Raw genomic sequence first — 20,484 nt, forward strand, 5'->3', positions numbered from 1 at the left:
CCTGTGGCCACCGGGTCTCGGCCCAAATTGCCTGATCTGTACAGTTGAAACTTGAAAGGAAATTCCCCATGTGTGCATCTCCTCATTTGTTGGCTGAACACACACACACACACACACACACACACACACACACGCACACACAATCAGCCTTTCTGCCTGAGTGGAAACAAAAGGACTTAGGATGCAGTTGATTTTCCACTGACTGCTGGGCCATCAGGGGAGGACAGATGTGGGCACGACCACGCCCTCACCCAGTTAAGGGCACAGGTTCTGGAGCCAGACGCCTGGGTTCCAATCCTGGTCCCACTGTTTACTGCTTGAATAACCTGGGGCAACTCACCCTCTCTGCTTCCGCTTCCTTGTCTGTGAAGTGGGGATCATAGAGGACCTGTTTCAGGGGTGTTAGAGGATCAGAGGAGTAAAGATGGAATGTTAGCAATTACGATGGCTCTTATTTTTACTGTGTTGCTGCTGTACCAGTTTTTATTCCATGGGCTCCAAACTGAGGGCAGTTTTGCAGCCACCCTCCCCATCCAGGTGCATTTGGCAATGTCTGGAGAAAAACTGGGAAGGGTACTGTTGGCGTCTGATGGGTAGAGGTCAGGGATGCTGCTCAGCATCCTACAGTACATAGGACGGACTCCACGGCAAAGGATGGCCCCAAAGGTCCACTGTGCCCAGATGGTGGGTTTAGAGGGAAATGGGGCAGGGTCTGGGCCTGAGCTCTGGCCCCAGGGGGCACCCGGCTTCTGGAGCCTCGGCAGCCCGCCTACACCCTCTTCCTGCTGCAGACATCAACGAGTGTGCACTGGACCCCGACATCTGCACCCACGGCCTGTGCGAGAACCTGCGTGGCTCCTACCGCTGTGTGTGCAGCCCGGGCTACGAGGCGGGAGCCGGTGGCAAGGAGTGTGTGGGTGAGCGTGCCCAGCGGAACCCCAGCAGGTGCACGGGCCGCCCCCCTGCACAGCCCTCACCCCCCTCTCCCACCCCCACCTTCTAGATGTGGACGAGTGTGCTCGCAATAGCCTCCTGTGTGACAACGGGTGGTGCCGGAACAGCCCGGGCAGCTACAGCTGCTCCTGCCCCCAGGGCTTCAGCTTCCGGCAGGACATGGAGACCTGCGAAGGTACAGGGTCCCACGCACACACACGGGCGTGCACACAGACACACCTGTGCTGTCCCCGCACAGGCACACACACATTCCAGCACTTATGCATTCTGCACCCTGCGTACACACTTGCACTCTTAGACACATGCATGCTGTGTGTGCACACACAGTGCATGTTACATGCACACACACACCTTGCACACTGCACGTGCTGTGTACTGCACGGGCAGACACGTGCGCATGTTGCGTGTGGTGTGTATACTCATTCACACACACATTCACACTCACGGACATAGATTTATTCACACTTGGTCTCACACGGTTGTGCACACTCACCAGCGTGTGCGCTCAAACCCACATATACCCACATTCCCACACCCACTTATTCTTACACTTTACCCACTCATACTCCCAGCCACACACAGTCACACACTTACTCATGCATTCAGACCTTCAGCCATTCACACGTGTGTGCATACGATCAGACACTCAGTTACACATATTGGTGCTCACTCAATACACACATACACCCCCATATTCACACTCACGGACATGTCTACATGGTCACACACACTCAGGAGCACACCCCCAAAGAACTGTGTGTGCCCACATTCTCACATTTTCATACTTAAGCTCACAGCCACACACTTAGATGTGTATTCACACACCTGTGCCCTTGTGCCTGCACATCCATGGATACATGCACACACGTGTTCAGGCACACACACACTTTGCAGCAACATCCTTGTTCCCCAACACTCAGGCACCGCTGCTCCCTCTGCATGACTCCACCTCTGCCCGGGCCTTTTGTCACCTCTCCCTCCCGTGACGGCCAAGGCTCTCCACAGCACCGTCCTCACGCCCACCGCTCCCTACTCCTGAGCCACCTCTGTCCCCCACGTGTCCCTCTCAGGCCCTGTTCTGGTCAAGGCCCTGCAGCTGCCTGCCGCCCGCTCCCCAGCCACATCCAGGCCTCCATCTCCTTGGGCTTCCCTCCTGCCTCTCACTCTCACCCTCTCTCATACTGTGACCCCCTTGAGGGTCACTGCTCCCCACTGTGTCTGTGCCCCCCCACATTGGCCACGTGTGCATGCTCACAGGATCCTGTGTGTCAGTGCACTTGCTTGGGTGCCCAACACAACTCCGTGCAAGCACATGTGCGTGCCCATCTGCCCACTCCGCTCCTATCCACCCGGCCCACGTGTACATGCCTTGTCTGGTCAAGTACACGCGTGGATATATGTGTACACCTGTGTGCAACTTTTGCCACTGTACCCCAACAGCTCCTGGGGAGGAGGGGGCCCTGGTCAGCTGGGGCTCCCCCTCCCACAGCTCAGGACCCAGTGGGGGGCTGTCTTTGCAGACATCGACGAGTGCCTGTCCAACCCATGTGTAAATGGTGCGTGTCGGAACCTGGCCGGTTCCTACGCCTGTGAATGCGCCCCGGGCAGCCGGCTGGGGCCCTCCGGCACCATGTGCCTAGGTGAGAGGGCCCCGAGTCCCACGGAGTGGCAGGGCCCCTGCTGCCCAGCCCTGCATCCCGCCCTGGGGAAGGCTGGGTCTCTGTGGGCCAGCGCTCATGTGGGGGCTGGAGGTGACACGGGTGACCCCCTCCCCTGCAGACAGCATCAAGGGCACGTGCTGGCTGAAGGTCCAGGATGGCCGCTGTGAAGCGAACCTGCCCGGAGCCTCCCTGCGGTCCGAGTGCTGTGCCACCCTCGGGGCTGCCTGGGGGAGCCCCTGCGAACGCTGCGAGCCCGGTAATGCCCTGGGAGCTCCCCGGTGAGCTCTGGGGGACCTCCCAGGCTTGGCCACTGCGGCTGCCTGGACGCCTATTGAGAGGACGGGGGTCTGAACAGAGAGCGTGGCTCCTGTGCCCACTCTGGTTCTCTCAACCCCAGATCCTGCCTGTGCCCGTGGCTTTGCTCGCATGACGGGGCTCACCTGTGAAGGTAACTCCCTGCCCCACTCTGTGGTTCACTCCTCCCTCTGAGCTGCATGTGGACAGGTGCATGCCATGGGGGATGCCTGGGGTCCTGAAGTCTTTTGAGGTTGAGACAGAGATCCCCCTCCCTGATACCCGGGTCATGCCTGAGACTCCCCGGCCTCTGGGGCTGGCACCGTTCCTTCCCACCTCCCCAAGGACAACAGTCTCCTTTTCTCTCCCTGCCCAGATGTGAACGAATGCGAGGTCTTCCCCGGGGTCTGTCCCAATGGACGCTGCCTCAACACGGCTGGCTCCTTCCGCTGTGAGTGCCCCGAGGGCCTGACGCTGGACACCACGGGCCGGCTGTGCGTGGGTGAGTCCGCGGGGCCACCTCGCCCTCCCTCCACTGCCCCTGCCCCAGTGCCTGGAGACCCCTCCTAGGGACAGAAGGGATTTGGGGAGACCTCTGGGAGCCTCTCTACTTCTGCACTCATTTCTTGCTGACATGTCTCAAAAGAGGGCCTTGTTTGTTTTGGGGGTTCACCCTTTCACTTCGCTTTAATGAGGCTCGTTGCAAACAATAAGAGCTTGTGAAACAGCATCTGCGACTTTTTTAAGATTTTTATTTATTTATTCATGAGAGACAGAGAGAGAGAGAGAGAGGGGGGGGGACAGGCGGAGGGAGAAGCAGGCTTCATGCAGGGAGCCTGATGTGGGACTCAATCCCGGGTCTCCAGGATCAGGCCCTGGGCTGAAGGCGGCGTTAAACCGCTGAGCCACCCGGGCTGCCGCGTCTGTGACTTTTATTTATTCCTTCTCATTAAGTGGAGAGTGTTGACACGGGGCGGATCTGCTCACCGAGCACCCCTAGCATGCCCGGGAATCTCCCTCAGCATCTGGGGCTCCAACATTCCCTCCGAATGGCTCTCCCCTCAGGCTCAGAGATCTGAGATGTTTTCCCTGCTGGATGAGGGCTCCCTGGTTTTGCCACTGTTAACATCTTTTTAAATTTTTTAAAGATTTTATTTATTTATTCCTGAGAGACACACAGAGAGAGGCAGAGACATAGGCAGAGGGAGAAGCAGGCTCCAGGCAGGGAGCCTGATGTGGGACTCGATCCCAGGACCCGGGGATCACACCCTGAGCGGAAGGCAGATGCTCAACCACTGAGCCACCCAGGTGCCCCTGCCATCAGGTTGTTCTGAGGGAGTCTTGAGTGGAGTGGGTTGAAGATGAAGTGGGTTGAGGAGCTTAGAATGGCACCCGGCACCTAGCAAGCACCTCAACAGGGCGAGTTATTGTCACTGTTGGGTGACGTCAAGTGTCAGCACGAGGAAGTCACTCCCCTCGTGCTCCTTCCTGCTGGGGAGGGCGGTGCGGACAGATGCTGCTGAGGGAGACCACGGCAAGGTGGGAGGGGGCGACCCGATGACTGTCCCTCCATGTAGACATGCGCCTGGAGCCGTGTTTCCTACGTTGGGATGAGGACGAGTGTGGGGCCGCCCTGCCCGGCAAATACCGGATGGACGTTTGCTGCTGCTCAGTGGGGGCCGCCTGGGGGGCCGCGTGTGAGGCGTGCCCAGAGCCTGGGTCCCCCGCATTTGCCAGCCTGTGTCCCCGGGGGCTGGGCTTCGCCAGCCGGGACTTCCTGTCTGGCCAGCCCTTCTACAAAGGTGTGTTGGGGCGCTGGGAGCCTGGAGGCCGGGGAGAGGGCACAGCACAGCCGGGGCCCCGAGGCGGGGAGTGTGTCTGGGGGAGAGCGGAGGGTGTGCATGCAGTTCGAGGTGTGAAACCTGGGGAGCAGACCCAGGGACAGCGGACGCGTTTGACCGACAGCGTTTTCTGCTCCTGCCGCAGATGTGAATGAGTGCAAGGCGTTTCCCGGCCTCTGCGTGCATGGCACCTGCCGGAACACGGTGGGCAGCTTCCGCTGCTCCTGTGCGGGGGGCTTCGCCCCGGATACCCAGGGCAGGAACTGCACAGGTATGGGCCCGCCTTGACCTCTGGTTGGGGGGGCGCCTGAAGGGACGGGGGCTTCGAAGCAGACGTGGAGTCAAGACCTGTTCCGCGGGCCTGTCTTGTCCTGCCTGCCAGCCGGCTGTATGACCCAGGGCAGGTTGCCACCCTCTCTGCCCCTTAGGGGACCCCTACCGTAAAAGGAGGGGCTGACAAAGGTGACCTCCAGGGAGAAACTCCCTGCTCTTGTCTGGGGTGCAGTCACAGCATCTCAGCGCCCCCTGCCTCCCCACCTCACCCCTGCCCCCTACCCCTGACCCCTTGCCCACTTCGGCATCTCAGGCTCCTTTGAAGTGTCTACACATGTGGAGGCCGACCCCTGCCCCTCTCTCCCCAGACATCGACGAGTGCCACATCTCCCCTGACCTCTGCGGCCAGGGCACCTGTGTCAACACCCCAGGCAGCTTTGAGTGCGAGTGTTTCCGTGGCTATGAGAGCGGCTTCATGCTGATGAAGAACTGCATGGGTAGGTGACCACTGGGCCATTGTGTGGGGGACCCCCAGCAGGGTGATGCCTGGTGGGTCTTGGGGCTGAGGGGAGGGGTGGTGGGGATGTTGCTTTGATGGACGGTGTTGGAGGGGCAGGTGTGGGGAGAAGCCGAGACCCAGCAAATCCGTGTGCTGTGGGGTGGTGTCCCCAAAGGCAGCCGGACGTCAGGTCTGTCCTGCAGAATGGAGGCCTAGGGACCAAGGTCTGGGTGAGTTCTCCCAGGGTAGGTGTAGCGGTAGATGAAGAGAAGGGCCTTGGAGAGAGGAGCTCCCCTTCCTTCCTTCCTTCCTTCCTTCCTTCCTTCCTTTTTTTATTCATTCAGCAAACATTTTGTGTCCCGTTATTGAGGGAACCGCCAAGAGCTCATTCATTAGCAGATGACCAGTCCCTCTGAGCTCATGACCTGATGGGGAGACAGGCGTTAGTAAGATTAATCCCCAGAGTAATGCAAAATGGTCACTGTGAGAAACGCTTTGTGGAGGGGTGGAGTGTGGTCCCCGGGGATGTCCTGCGCTGGGGGGCTTGAGGTTGTGGCTGAGGGACTGGGAGTCTATGTGGTGCAGAGGGGCTGGAAGGTCAGCCTGAAGGGAGGACAGCAGGTGCAAAGGCCCTAGGGTGGGTCAGAGGGGTGGAAGGAAGTGAAGGACATGAGTTCGAAGAGGGTGTTGGGACAGCCTGCTCCCCACACTGATGCCTGGAGGCTGGACCTTGCCTTTCCCCTGTGTCCTACAGGGTTGCTTCTCAGGGGCTCCCTCAGTGACTCCAGGAGCGTCAGCCTGGTGGCCCTGATTCCCCTGAGAATTCCAGCTTCCTTCCTGGGTTCACTTGTCCCTGCTCCTTTCAGCTCAAGTTCTGCTCCTTGGGGTCATCTGAGCCCCAAGCCTCCAGGCTCTCATGAGTGGAGCCAGGGGGACAGGCCGGGGACCGCAGGGAGCAGCTTCCACACGAGCCACAGCACAGCCACCCCGGCCAGCGTCTTTACATCTGCTCTCTTCCACATGCCCAGATGTGGACGAGTGTGTGCGGGACCCGCTGCTGTGCCGGGGAGGTACCTGCATCAACGTGGAGGGGAGCTACAAGTGTCAGTGCCCTCCCGGGCATGCGCTGACAGCCCAGGGCACTGCCTGTGAGGGTGAGTGTGCAACTGGTATGCGAGTGTCAGGCGTGTGTGTCTGGGTGTGGATGTGTGTCCACCAAGGGTGAATGTGTGCGTATAGGGTGCGTTTGTGAGTCTGGTGAGTGGACAGAGGGATGTGAGTGTGTATTTGAGTGTGTGTGTGTGTGTGTGTGTGTGTGTGTGTGTGTGTGTGTGAATGCATCGGTGTGCATGTGTGTCCGAGTGTCTCAGGGACACGTAGATGGCAGAAGGGTCCCTGTCACCCGCCTGCTCACACCCGTCCCCCACCATCCACATGCTCCCCCCACAGATGTCGATGAGTGCTCCCTGAGCGACAGCCTGTGTCCCCACGGCCACTGTGTCAACGTCATTGGGGCCTTCCAGTGCTCCTGCCATGCTGGCTTCCAGAGCACACCTGACCGCCAGGGCTGCATGGGTGAGCCCACGCCCCCCTGCCACATACGGGGCCAGCCCGCCGTCCCCTAATCCTGATGGGGGCCCCAGCCTCAGTGGCTCATCCTCTCTGCCCCCATCAGCCCCATGCCTGGCCCGGCCCTGCCCCTCGGCCCTGCTTCTCCACCTCTGCCCTGCCCCCCGCAGATATAAACGAATGCCGCTCTGGGAACGGTGGGTGTGACGTACACTGCACAAATACGGAGGGCAGCTACCGGTGCGGCTGCGGACACGGCTACTCTCTGATGCCCAATGGGAGGGCGTGTGCAGGTGTGTGGGATGGGGGAACCAACCTCACCTGGCCCAGGTGAAGCCACCCAGACCTGGGACAGGCCACTGACCCTGTGGCAGGGTCCCTGGGGCTCCCCCTCTGTCCCTGCCTGCTTACAGCCCAGTCTCCTCCTCTGCCCCCTACCCCCAGACGTGGATGAGTGTGCAGAGAACCCAGACATCTGCGATGGGGGCCAGTGTGCCAACGTGCCAGGGGGTCACCACTGCCTATGCTATGATGGCTTCATGGCCACGCCGGACTCAAGGACATGCGTTGGTGAGGAGCCGGGACTGTGGGGTGGGGGTGACAGCATCTGAACTCACACGACAGACCTTCTGCAAGGAGGCATGTGGGCAAGACAGACACCAAGCTCCTTCCCTGTCACACGTGGGCGAGGGAGACCGGCTTTGCAGCAGTGTGGCAGTCCGCCCATGGCCGCCAGTGCCCTGAACGGACCGCCATGTGCCAGAGTCTGTGGGGTCTAATTCTTAGCGGCAGATGCCCTGAACCTTGTTCTTTAAGCACGTCCACCCAACGCTCACCGTGTACCTGATGCACACACAGATTCACACCCTGCTCCCAGGGCTACATGTTAAGATTACTGCACGCCGAGGTGTTTTCTGCATAAGAGGCTGAGCAAGACGGGAAAGGCACTCTGGACTGTGTTACCTGAGCCCTGCTTGGGGACCCTGGGATGTTCAGGCCATGGTCACTGTCCTGTCCTGGCTGCAGGGCGTCACAAGGCCCAGGGAGCAGATGTGTGCTGGGTGCCGCATCAGGGCAGAGCTGGGGCCAGAGTGGGGAAGTTCGAGGAAGTAGAAGCGTGACTCCCAAAAGACGTATCCAACTCCAGAGACGCTTAGCCTTCTGAACCGCAGGAGTCTGAGGGAGTGAGTGCTCAGCGCCTCAGATCAGATCAAATAGGGAGCTGCTTTATCTCTCCATCCCCTTCTTACAGATCCACATTGGCATAAAGGCTCAGATAAGGTCTGTAAGAGAAAAACCTGGCTAGCTTCGCTTAGCTCCATGTGGTCTAAATGCATTCAGCTTCAACATCCTTTTGGGAACACATGCCTGATACATACCACAGAATATGGGCTGTGAAATGTTGACTTGATGCTCCTGGTCGCCCCGTGGTGGAACCAGAAGGAGCTTCCCCCGTCCTGGAGTTGGGCAAAGAGAGCCTCAATGTGGGGTGCCTGCACTGCAGGGCCGAGAGCCATGCTCGCTTGCACATCCCCTCCACCCTCACTTGCTCCCTCCCCTGTCATCCCACAGATGTGAATGAGTGTGACCTGAACCCCCACATTTGCCTCCACGGGGACTGTGAGAACACAAAAGGTTCCTTTGTGTGCCACTGCCAGCAGGGTTACGTCATCAGGAAGGGGGCCACGGGCTGCTCTGGTGAGCTGGCGGTCGGCGGTGTGGTGCTGGTGCAGGGGGCTCTGGGAGCCAACTCAGGGGTCCTGGGGCCCGCCCCATCCCTCAAGGCTGAACACAGCCAGACCTCATTCTTCCAGATTTCCACAGGTGGGGTCTTGTGTTAAAGTGGGAACAGGACCCCGTCAGGTGCCGCTGGGGCTCCTCTCAGCACACAGCTCCGCAGCGAGACCTCTGCACCCCAAGGCATCCATGGCAGTGTCCCCAAAGCATGCCAACCTGATGGCTTTAAGTGATACGGGGCTGAACATTTCAGCAGTCGTCGGCTAGGGTTCCTAGGGCTGCCATAACAAATTCCTCCCAGCCTGGCGGCTCACAACTGCAGAAATGTATTTCCTCTCCAGAGCGGTCTGGAGGCCAGAAATGCAATCAGGGTGTGTGGGCAGGATGGGTTCCCTCCCGGGGGCTCAGAGTGGGAATCTGTCCTTCGGCCTTCTGGTGACAGGGCCATCAGTCCTCCATACTTCTTGGCTTGTAAATGTGTCACTCCACTCTGTCCTCACGTGGGTTCTGGGTCCCAATTCCTGTCTTACAAGGATGCCAGCCATTGGATTAGGGCCACCATAGTCCAGGAGGCTCCTGTCCTAACTAACTTGGTTTACATCCACAAAGACACAAAGACCTATTTCCAAATAAGGTGCTGTTCGCAGGTTCCAGGATTTAGGGCTGGAGCATGACCTTTTTGGAGGATGCAAATATACAGTTAGGCGGTTTATTTTAATGGGTGTGAGGGTCATACGTCGCAAGACAGCCTCAGATCCATGACTTTTTAGAGACTGTCATTGACGTAAGATTAGCTTGTAAAATAACATTTGGGCGAGTAACAGTGGAAGTAGTGTGAAGAAATGCGCAGTGCCCAGTAGCTCACTTAGGCGGTGGGTGGGCACTGCAGAGGGTATAAGGGTGAAGCCGACTTCAGACTCGCCTGAGGATCGGAAACTCAGGTTTAGGAGAAATCCCGCTTTTCAGAGCAAGGGCATATGCATTAGGACGGTTATGCTTAAGGTCTACCCTGAGCCTCTCCTGCTGCTATCTCAGACCACTTCAGAGGGCTGCTGGGAGTCATGCCTTTTGGGGTTGGGGGTGGGGGTTTTCTCCTGGGCCCTGGGTGAAGGTGGAAGCTACTGGAGGGGGGGGGGCTTTCTGGGCCAGCCCTCCCCCAGGAGGCTATACTATCTCCCCACTCTGCTCCTGGGGCCCCATCTCTGCTAGGCTCCAGCCTTGTGGGGATGCTGTGTCCGCCTTCCTTCTCCTGTTCCCAACCCTTCTTGCGACCGGGGTCCTCTCCTTGCAGATGTGGACGAGTGTGAGCTTGGGGGACACAGCTGTGACAGTCACGCTTCCTGCCTCAACGTCCCTGGGAGTTTCAGCTGCAGGTGCCAGCCAGGCTGGGTGGGGGATGGCTTCGCATGCCACGGTGAGTGCCTGGGGGCAGGCGGCCTGGGCAGAGCAGCTGAGGTAGGTCGGGGGCAGGTGGGGGGCAGGGTGGGGGTGGCCGGGCCCAGGGGTGTCTGCGGGGGTGGGGGTGGGCGCCGGTCAGGGCCGAGATCGGAGGGTCTGCCTCCCTGCAGCCCCCCAATGCACACACCTGGGGGCCCTGGGCTCCGTGTCCTGCAGACCTGGATGAGTGTGCCTTCTGGGAGCACGGGTGCAGCCTGAGAGCCGACTGTCTGAACGTTCCCGGCTCCTACCGCTGCGTCTGCCGCCAGGGCTTCATGGGGGACGGCTTCTCCTGTGAAGGTGAGAGCGGGAGGGCCCGAGAGGGACACCCCGGGGGCTGGATTCCGAGGTGGTCATGGTGGTCAGCTGGCTTCCCGACTTGCCCCGATCCAGCCCGCACACCACACCCTGGGGTGCTGGAGAGGATGCACTTCTGGCCCGCGGGGCCACAGGCCAGGCCCAGAGCGTGGGGGCAGGCTTCTCCCCTGGGCTCTGGAGTTGGGGAGCAGGAACGCTTGCTTGTTTCCTGGGGGCCCTCCACCCGGGGCCTGCGTCACCCGGTCCCCTGTCTACCCGAGTCGGGGTCTGAGTTGCCAGCGCTGCTCGCCCGCTCCCTGGAGCCCTGGGTGGTCACGAAGTGTTTGACTGCCCACCCACCCACCCTGCGCGGGTCCTGGCCAGTGGGGCCCCCAGCCCCCTGCCTCTTGGGGTCCCGCAGACAGGGACGAATGTGCTGAGGACGTGGACCTCTGCGAGAACGGGCAGTGCCTCAATGCCCCCGGCGGGTACCGCTGCGAGTGTGAGATGGGCTTTGGCCCCACGGAGGACCACCGTGCCTGCCGGGGTGAGGCCTGGGGCTGCGGGGCTGGGGGACGCCGCAGGTGGGTCCCGGGGTGGGGGGCGCGGCAGGAGCAGGCGGCCGGGCGAGGCGGGCTGACCTGGGGTCCCCACAGATGTGGACGAGTGTGTTCTCGGGAACCTCTGTGTGTTCGGGAGCTGCGAGAACCTGCCCGGGATGTTTCGCTGCGTCTGCAGTGGGGGCTACGAGCTGGACCGCGGCGGCGGCAACTGCACAGGTGTGTGGGCAGGGCGGTGGGTACGGGAGGGCACCAGGCTCGTGGCCCCCTGCCCTTGGACCTCTTCCCGAATGCCCCATTCCAGGGGGTAGGGGGTTTGTCTGACCCCCCATCTCCAGCCGCACCCCCATTGATCCCTGTTCCCCTCAACCTCCGCTCTTATCGTCTATCATCTCCTGAATAAATGCGGTGAATGAATGCAGCTGTGCTCCCTCCAGTACGATCGTCAAAATGATCTACTTACGTATTTAAAATGGGGGTCAGGAAAAAATAAAAATAAAAATAAAATGGGGTCAGCAAACTCTTCCAGCAAAGCACCAGATAGAAAATATAGGGCCTTCCAGCCTCACAGTCTACTGTACGCAAGTGCCTTGTAGCCTGGAAGCAGACACAGGCAGTATGTAAATAAGTGGGCGTGGATGTGTGCCAATAAAACTTTATTTACACAAACAGGCAGGGGGCCAGATTTGGCCCACAGATAAGAGTCTGCCAACCAACCCCTGGTTTGAAAGCACGACCTAAATGTTGGCTTTGTGTGATAGCTGCATGGAACCCAGGGCCCGGGAAACTTTCAAGGGGCAGACGTCTGTGCCAAGTGGAACAGAGCCCGGAGGAGATGGGGTTGGTCAGGGCAGGGTCGCCCCTAAAGGCCGCTGCCCCCTTGGGTGTCTTCCCAGGGGAGGATATGGCCTCACCCCAGGCCCCACATCCAACCTTGAGGGCTTCAGCTTTCCAGGAAGAAGGCGGGAGGGAAGTGGGTCAAGGGAAGGCTCCCCACTGATGGCGCCCCCCCCCCAATTCCACAGATGTCAACGAGTGTGCAGACCCCGTGAACTGCATCAATGGCCTGTGTGTCAACACCCCCGGCAGCTACCTCTGCAACTGCCCCCAGGATTTTGAGCTGAACCCCAGCGGGGTGGGCTGTGTGGGTGAGTAAGCCTCGGCGCCAGCCGGGGTTCTGATGGCAGGTGATGGGCGGAGCTGTGGCCTGTTCACAGTCACCTGTTCCTGACAAACAGGACGCGCACTGGTCCCTGGTCAGAGCCGCTGAGCCTGTTGCCTGTCGGGACGCTGTGCTCAGTGCTCTTGCACACCCTTCGACTCTCGGGGTGCACACCCACAGCTCCCCTCCCTGTCCGTCTCCCCGGACGCACCCTTCTGTCTCGAGGCTACACACACAGACACACACAGTCCCATGTGTACACAGATACGTGTGTACAGGGTTTCAGACGTGCACACGGCCACACACACAGTTACCCCCACAGTTACACACGCAGGTGCAAACACACACGTACCATTTCTCTCCTGCCACTTGCTAACCGCCCCTTTTTGCCTGCTCAGACACCCGGGTCGGGAACTGTTTCCTGGACACGCATGACCGAGGGGACGGCGGCATTTCCTGCACTGCTGAGATCGGGGTTGGCATCACCCGAGCATCCTGCTGTTGCTCCCTGGGGCGTGCTTGGGGCAACCCCTGTGAACTGTGCCCGATGGCCAACACCAGTGAGTCCCTGGGTGGGTGGGTGGGGGGGACACAGGCAAGCACTCCCCAGGACTCGGGGAATCGTCTTTGCTATGGGAGGGAGCCTGAGAACCAGAGAGGGAGAGGGGGTGCCCTGGGTCACACAGCATATTCTTGGCAGTTCATTGCCTGTGCCTGAGGGTCTCCTTCTGCCATCCCTTCCTGCACATTCTCGGTGTGTTCCGATCACTCCCTTCCTCAGTCAGTCAGCAAACACTGAGTTCCTCTGTGCCCTGTGCAAGGCGCTGGGGGCCCAGAAAAGGATGAACCACAGCCCTGCACACTGCCTCTCACCCATAAACCAGTGGTCCCTGGACTGTGGGAGAAGAGCGGCCCTAAGGGTTTGTTTGAGGCTCAGTGATGGCCGTGGAGGGGAAGGGGGTAAGGGAAGCCTTCCCGGGACAAAGGGCTTGAATGAGGTTTTGAAGGATGAGTAGGAGTTTTCCAGGCAGATCAAGGGGATGGTTGTGTGATTCCAGTGGGAATAGCATGTGCAAAGGCTTCAGGTTCACACACCTGTGACCTATCCAGGTGTGTGTGTCTTTGTGGGTGTGTCAAGTCCAGGGTCTTTCTTTCAGTGGGGGAAATTTGCAGTCACACTGGTCTGGTTTGAGGATAGAAGAAATTGCCCTTCTCAACCCCCAACTACTAGCGCACAGTCCATCTATTCACATGTTGAATGTGAACATGTTTACTCGCACGTGCGCACGCACGCACGCACGCACACACGCAGACACACACACTGCCCCCTCCTCCCAGATTGGCCAAGGTCTCTTGGCCCCAAGAGGCTGAGGAGGTAAGGGGATGTGGTTGGTGTGGTAGAGGGATGCAGGGCCCATCCTGGAGCCTTTTTAGGGGACCTCGATCCACCTGCCTCCACTGGGCTTTACCTAAATGCACCCCCGGCCCCTCAGAAGAGCCTGTTTCCCTTGCAGCCGAGTACAGAACCTTGTGCCCGGGTGGTGAGGGCTTCCGGCCCAACCCCATCACTGTCATCCTGGAAGGTGAGTCCCTGGCAGGCGATCCACCTGCGTACCCACTGGTTGAGCTTTCTCTCATCCCTGCCTCACCAAAGCGCAGTTGCGGGGGGCTCACATCTTCCTGCCCAGACGCCAGGCAGTGAGACCAAACTGTTCTTAGTATGTGCTGAATTTTTTGGTTTTTCTTTCATCCACCTCTTCTTCCATCTGTTGGTTTGTTGATCCATCCTTTCATGAATCCCCCATCCACCCGTCTATCCATTCGTCACTCATCCATCCACCCACTCATCCATCCATTTGTCCACCATCCCCCATCCACCCTTCTTTCCCTCCATCCATCCACACACATAATTCCCTCCATCTGTTTGTCCATCCATCCATCCATTCCCCACTCATCCCACTCATAAGTCTTCCATCCTCTATTCCTTCCTCCTTCCTTTCCTTTCTCCCTCTACCCTCCCTCTCCCCCTTCCTGTATTCCATGCATACATACATTCATCCATCCACTCATCTACCCATCCATCTGTTCATCCATCTACTCACCTATCCGTCCATCCATCCATCTACCCATCCATCCATCCATCCTTTTTTAAAAGTAAGCTCTATGCCCTAGTGGGGCTTGAAATCATGACCGCTGAGATCAAGCGTCAGTGCTCTACCATCTGAGCCAGCCAGGTGCCCCTCATCCCTCCATCCTTTTAGGTACAGGGAGTAGTAAGATTGGAGAATCCATTCAGAGGGAACTATGTGATGGATGGATGGGAGGATGGACTAGAAAATGAAGAGATAGGGGATGAATTCAGGGTGGCCCCAAAGAGTCTAGGTACAGCCTCCAAGGTAGGCCCTCCTGAACCCTCCAGATAGCCAATAGCTCTCAGGTATTCTCGACGAAGCAGGACTGGCCCCTCCGGGACCCTGGAGAGCTCAGGGCAGTGTCCGTGTTCCCAGAGTCCTCTGTTGGGGCTTTGTTTCTAAGCACGGCTTCCTCACTTCCTGACAGACATTGATGAGTGCCAGGAGCTGCCCGGGCTGTGCCAGGGGGGCGACTGTGGCAACACTTTTGGCAGCTTCCAGTGTGCATGCCCCCCCGGCTACCACCTCAATGGGGACACCCGCACCTGTGAGGGTGAGTATGTACCTGGCCCATCCCCCCTGCCTTCTTCCCTAGTTGCACCTCTTCTTCAGGTACTGGGGCCTGACGTGCCCCTAGGGGCCAGCCCATCTGCTTTGCTGTGGGGGGCGAGCAGGGGGTGCATCAGAAGGGCAGAGAAGGCTTCTCTGGCTGCCCTCTGCTCTACTACCTCGCTCTGACTTCCTCCCCACTCAGAAATGGCCTGGCTTTGCTAGAGAAGCCACGTTCTCCCTCCTTTGGGCAAATGCTGCTCGAGGACCCATGCTGGGAATGGGAAGGGACAGACACAGAGGGAATAGCCACACCGTTCCTTCAAGCAGCGCTTCACGTGCCTCCTTCCTGCTCTCCTTTGTGCATCGTGGTTACAACCAACAAGTTCCTGGTGTCTGTGACTGTCACCACTGCACCAAGCACCTTCCGTTCTCATCTGTTCATTCACCACAACAGCCCCATGAGGGGCCTGTTCCTTTTAAGAAACGGTTTTTCAGATGCAGAGTAAGGCTCAGGGAGATTAAGTGACTTGTCTAGAGGCACCAGGTAGTAAGTGAGGGAAACCCCGCCATTCTGGTCCTTGAGTCTGAGCTCTTCCAATGCACTATACCAAGTCCGTCTGTCCACCCGTCCATCCATCCACATCCATCCATCCATCCATCCATTCCTCTATCCATCCATCCACCTAGTCATCCTCCATCAACCTAGTCATCCATTCTTCCAGCTATTCACCCATCCACCTATCCATCCATCCATCCATCCATCCATTCATCCATCCATAAATTCAATCTCTCTCCCCCTTTCAACATTGTTAATTGAACACCTATATGCAGCCAGACACCGACACCGACACACAAGGACAGAATCTTTTCCTTGGAGCAGCACTATTTAGAAACTCAAGGAAATGGGGAAGGAAGAGAGAGGGATCTCAGATCAAAACACCGATTTCTGTTGTACATGGAGGTGGAAGCATTCGCACCAGAATCAGAACACAAATACTTGAAAGATACTTGAAAGATTCCTCTCTGCCTCCCCCACCTCTTAGGATATCAAGGGAGAAAGAGCAGGTCCTATCAATAAATACAGATCACAGGGTAGGGAGACTTCAACCTGAATGTTGACCTTGGATGAGCAGCCTTTCAGGACCAGCGGTGCTCTTGAGGGCTGCAGTCCTTTCAGCCCTTCCCAGCAGTCACTCTGGGGATGGGACTTGTACAGTAGCATAGGACCCTGTTCTCCAAAGGGCTTACCTGTGCCTCAATATTTTGCTGTTACCATCTTGAAAGTCTTCACGTATCTTGAATAAGGAAGCCCCAGTCTTCATTGGCACTGGGCAAATTCTGTAGCGGTCGCTGATCCTTGTTGAATGGCTTGTTTCACTGCTGGAATCGCTGGGTTGTGTGGCTATTTCTTGACTGTTCTATTTTGTTTGAGGAACTGTCAAACTGTTTTCTGCAGTAGCTACAGCACTTTATGTGTTCACTAGTGGTGTGCAAGGGTCCCAGTTTCTCCACATCCTCATCAACAATAGTATTTTCCGTTGTTCAAAGTTATACTGTCTCGTGGGTGTGAGGTGGCATCCCATTAGGGTTTGATCTGCACTTCCCTGATGACTCATGACTCATGAGCATCTTTTCACGTGCTCGTTGGTCATTTGTATGTCACTGGAGTAGTGTCCGTTCATATCTTCTGCCCATTTTTAAATGGGGATGTTTGTCTTTTTGTTGTTGATTTGTGAAAGCTCTTTATATATTCTGGATACAAGACCCTTATCAGACTGTGATAGTGCCTCCCATTCCTGTCACTTTCTTGATAGTGGTCTTTGATGCCCAACAGGTTTTAGTTCTGATAAAGACCAATTTATCTTTTTTTTTTCTTCCATAGCTGCGCCCTTGGTGTCATCTAGAATCCATTGCCAAATACAGGATCATTAAGATTTACCCCTATGTCTTTTTCTAAAAATGTTATCATTTCAGCTCTTACATTTAGGTTTTCTATTTATTGTGAGTTACTGTTTGTGTAGGGTGTCACGGAGGGATCCAGCTTCGTCCCTTTGCCTGTGGACATCCAGTTGTCCCTGCACCATTTGGTGAAGAGACTCTTCTTTCCCCATTGACTGGTCTTGGCTCCCGTGCCAAAGCTCATGTGACATATGGTTTATTTCTGGACTCTCAATTATATTCCATTGATTTATATGTCTACCCTGCTGCTAGCACCCCACTGTCCCGATTACTGGAGCATTGTACATTTCAAAATTGGGAAGTGTGAGCACTCCGACGTTGTTTTTCCTTTTCCAAGATGGTTTTAGGTAAGCGGGTTCCCTTGCAATCCCATATGAATTTAGGATCAGTTTTTCCACTTCTGTAGGTTTCTTTAAATTTTTTTTTTTTTTGCAGTTATGTTTTTAGTTTCTGGTATTCAACTCCTGCACTTCTTTGGCTAAATTTCTTCCTGAGCATTTAATTTTTTGGACGCTATTATAAGCACAATTTTTTAAAAAAGATTTTATTTATTTATTCATGAAAGACACAGGGGGGGAGAGAGAGAGAGAGAGAGGCAGAGACACAGGCAGAGGGAGAAGCAGGCTCCATGCAGGGAGCCCGACATGGGACTCGATCCCGCGTCTCTAGGATCACACCCTGAGCTAAAGGCAGGCGCTAAGCCGCTGAGCCAGTGGGGCTGTCCTAAGCACAATTTTTTAAAGTTTCTTTTTGATGGCTTACTGGCAGGATACAGGAATACAGCTGATATTTGTATGTTGGTCTTTTATGCTGCAACTATGCTGACCTCACTTATTAATTGGCTCTAACAGTTTTGGTTTTGTGGATTCCTTTGTTTTTTTTAAGATTTTATTTTATTTTTTTAAATTTATTTTTATTTATTTATGATAGACATAGAGAGAGAGAGAGGCAGAGACACAGGCAGAGGAGAGGGAGAAGCAGGCTCCATGCCGGGAGCCCGATGTGGGACTCGATCCCCGGACTCCAGGATCGTGCCCTGGGCCAAAGGCAGGCGTGAAACCGCTGAGCCACCCAGGGATCCCCCTAAGATTTTATTTTTAAGTCATCTCTACACCCCGCATGGGGCTCGAACTCACAACCCCGAGATCAAGAGTTATGTGCTCTACCGACTGAGCCAGCCAGGCGCCCCTTTGTCTTGTGCATCCTTTAGGAAACCTCCCATATCAGATTCCACAGTTGTTTTAAGTTCCTGACTGGAGTCCAGAGTTCTGCAAAAGTTGATTTTTGTCAGTTTTTGCCAGCTCAGTAGTTTTTGTGGAGGAATGGAGCCTGGCGTTCCTTACTTTGCCATTTTTGGTGATGCCGCTCCCAGCACGCTAATATCCCACCACCTGTTTTTGTGCAGCCCACTGGCTAAGAATGCTTTTTACATTTTTTAAATGATTGAAGAAAATCAAAAGAAGAAGAAGATTTTTGCAATATGTGAAAAATACATGAACTTCACATTTCCTGTCACCTCACATTAGGAACCACATGGCTGCCCCACTCCTGGTGATAATGTAATTGACTCATGGGCTGAGGTCATGTTTTTTTCTTTTTTTTTTTTTTTTTAAATTTTTTTTTTTTATTTATTTATGATAGTCACAGAGAGAGAGAGAGAGAGAGGCAGAGACACAGGCAGAGGGAGAAGCAGGCTCCATGCACCGGGAGCCTGATGTGGGATTCGATCCCGGGTCTCCAGGATCGCGCCCTGGGCCAAAGGCAGGCGCCAAACCACTACGCCACACAGGGATCCCTATGTTTTTTTCTTAATAGAAGTGAGATCATAGTAAATTTTCCCCCACTTAGCTCCACGTCAGATCTTTCCATGCCACTGAGATGCCTGCATGTTTTTAAAATTTTATTTATTTATTCATGGGAGACACAGAGAGGCAGAGACACAGGCAGAGGGAGAAGCAGGCTCCCCGCGGGGAGTTATCCAGACAACTCCTGGATGCTGCCCCTCCCTCCCCTGTAGACATCGACGAATGCTCTGCACACTCGGGCATCTGTGGCCCTGGTACCTGCTACAACACCCTGGGGAACTACACCTGTGTCTGCCCTGCAGAGTACCTGCAAGTCAACGGTGGCAACAACTGCATGGGTATGAAGTGTGGTGACTGGGGAGACAGACAGTTGTGGGAAAAGCACTTGGGTGTGGAAGGGACTTCTAGGGGTCTCCGTGCCTTGGAAGAATGTGGAGGGGCGTGTTTAGGGGAGTAGAGAGAGGGAGGGTATATGTATTTGAGTTGCTGGTCAGAGTAGAGAACAAGATGCAGGATTCGGGGACTCAGGGCTGCCATGAATGGTTGTTCAGGATGTGCACTGCCCAACAAAAACTTGAAAGTAGATGGCACCCCATGTGTCTTGGGACGGAATCATCAAGCCAATTATTTTCAAGTGGTTACATGAATGAGTTCCCATCCATCTGGCTCTCTCTTCCTCTGGCTAACTATCTTTTATCCTCCCTCCTCTTCCTAACCCAACTGCAGACATGAGGAAGAGCATCTGCTTCCGGCACTATAACGGCACGTGTCGGAATGAGCTGGCCTTTAATGTGACCCGGAAGATGTGCTGCTGCTCGTACAACATCGGCCAGGCCTGGAACAGACCCTGCGAGGCCTGTCCCACCCCTGCCAGCTGTGAGTGCACCCCCCCAACCTTCTTTCCAGCTTGGTCCTTTTTAGTGCAATATTTAAGAAGGTACACCCTGCTCAGGGCACCCAGATGAGCTCTCATCCTACATTGCTCTGGTGAGGTCTGAGGGGCTGAAGTTATGTCCTTGTCGATGTACGGAAATCATCACTCTTGGGGTGGGCAAAGCTCCCTTTCTTCTATTTTGTGGATTTGGGGAATTCAAAGTGGGTCAGCGAAGCTTGTATTTGTGGTAAAGATCCTTGAAGACTCACGGATTTTTTTGGGGGAGGGGGGCAGGGTCAGTGAGTGCCTGGGGCCAGGAAGGAAAGCAAAACTGGTCAGAGGAACCAGGGGCCCCATGAGCAGGGGAAGGAGCAGACTCGGGAAGCTCTGGGGAGGACAGCTAAAGTGTTGTTTGGGATGAAGAAGGGGTTCCGGGCAGGGAACAGCATGAGCAAAGGCCTGGAGGCAGCACTGAGCCCCAGACCAGGCTAGGAACAGGCATGAGAGCCACCCCCACCCCCACCCTGGTCTGTGGCATTCTGTTATAGCGCCCGAGCTGGCTAGGACAGTTTGTTTCCTAGGGCTGCGGCAACAAATGACACAAACTTGGTGGCTTTTTAACCCCAGAAATTAATTTTCTCCCAGTTCTGAAGACTAGAAGTCAGAAGCCAAAGGGTCAGCAGGGCCATGCTCCATCCAGAGTCTCTAGCTTAGAATCAGTCTTTGCATCTTCCAGCTTCTGGTTAGCTCTGGGCCATCTTTGTGTCCCCCAGCTTGCAGCTCTGTCCCTAATCTCTGCCTTCATCTTCCCATGCGGGCTTATCCCCGAGTGTCTGCATGTCTCTTCTTAAAGGACACTGGTCATTGCATTCAGGGCC

At 56.1% G+C, this 20,484-nt stretch overlaps 1 protein-coding gene across 6 annotated transcripts in view; it reads left to right on the top strand.

The window, feature by feature from the left end:
• FBN3 (fibrillin 3) overlaps nucleotides 1-20,484 on the top strand; it is a 54,679-nt gene that overhangs the window by 12,306 nt on the left and 21,889 nt on the right. For all 6 annotated transcript variants that reach the window (XM_041764601.1, XM_041764602.1, XM_041764603.1 and 3 more), the window contains 24 exons: nucleotides 792-917; nucleotides 1,004-1,129; nucleotides 2,475-2,594; nucleotides 2,734-2,871; nucleotides 3,013-3,063; nucleotides 3,286-3,411; nucleotides 4,487-4,711; nucleotides 4,896-5,021; nucleotides 5,392-5,520; nucleotides 6,551-6,676; nucleotides 6,972-7,097; nucleotides 7,262-7,384; nucleotides 7,536-7,661; nucleotides 8,664-8,789; nucleotides 10,120-10,242; nucleotides 10,443-10,565; nucleotides 10,984-11,109; nucleotides 11,219-11,341; nucleotides 12,148-12,270; nucleotides 12,683-12,844; nucleotides 13,799-13,867; nucleotides 14,844-14,969; nucleotides 18,945-19,070; nucleotides 19,459-19,608. In XM_041764601.1, the coding sequence (XP_041620535.1) occupies nucleotides 792-917; nucleotides 1,004-1,129; nucleotides 2,475-2,594; nucleotides 2,734-2,871; nucleotides 3,013-3,063; nucleotides 3,286-3,411; nucleotides 4,487-4,711; nucleotides 4,896-5,021; nucleotides 5,392-5,520; nucleotides 6,551-6,676; nucleotides 6,972-7,097; nucleotides 7,262-7,384; nucleotides 7,536-7,661; nucleotides 8,664-8,789; nucleotides 10,120-10,242; nucleotides 10,443-10,565; nucleotides 10,984-11,109; nucleotides 11,219-11,341; nucleotides 12,148-12,270; nucleotides 12,683-12,844; nucleotides 13,799-13,867; nucleotides 14,844-14,969; nucleotides 18,945-19,070; nucleotides 19,459-19,608 (3,045 nt within the window). The remainder of the gene's footprint in view (nucleotides 1-791; nucleotides 918-1,003; nucleotides 1,130-2,474; nucleotides 2,595-2,733; nucleotides 2,872-3,012; nucleotides 3,064-3,285; nucleotides 3,412-4,486; nucleotides 4,712-4,895; nucleotides 5,022-5,391; nucleotides 5,521-6,550; nucleotides 6,677-6,971; nucleotides 7,098-7,261; nucleotides 7,385-7,535; nucleotides 7,662-8,663; nucleotides 8,790-10,119; nucleotides 10,243-10,442; nucleotides 10,566-10,983; nucleotides 11,110-11,218; nucleotides 11,342-12,147; nucleotides 12,271-12,682; nucleotides 12,845-13,798; nucleotides 13,868-14,843; nucleotides 14,970-18,944; nucleotides 19,071-19,458; nucleotides 19,609-20,484) is intronic.

Source organism: Vulpes lagopus, chromosome 7 (assembly GCF_018345385.1).
Source record: "Vulpes lagopus strain Blue_001 chromosome 7, ASM1834538v1, whole genome shotgun sequence".
In the NCBI taxonomy this organism is placed as follows: domain Eukaryota; kingdom Metazoa; phylum Chordata; class Mammalia; order Carnivora; family Canidae; genus Vulpes; species Vulpes lagopus.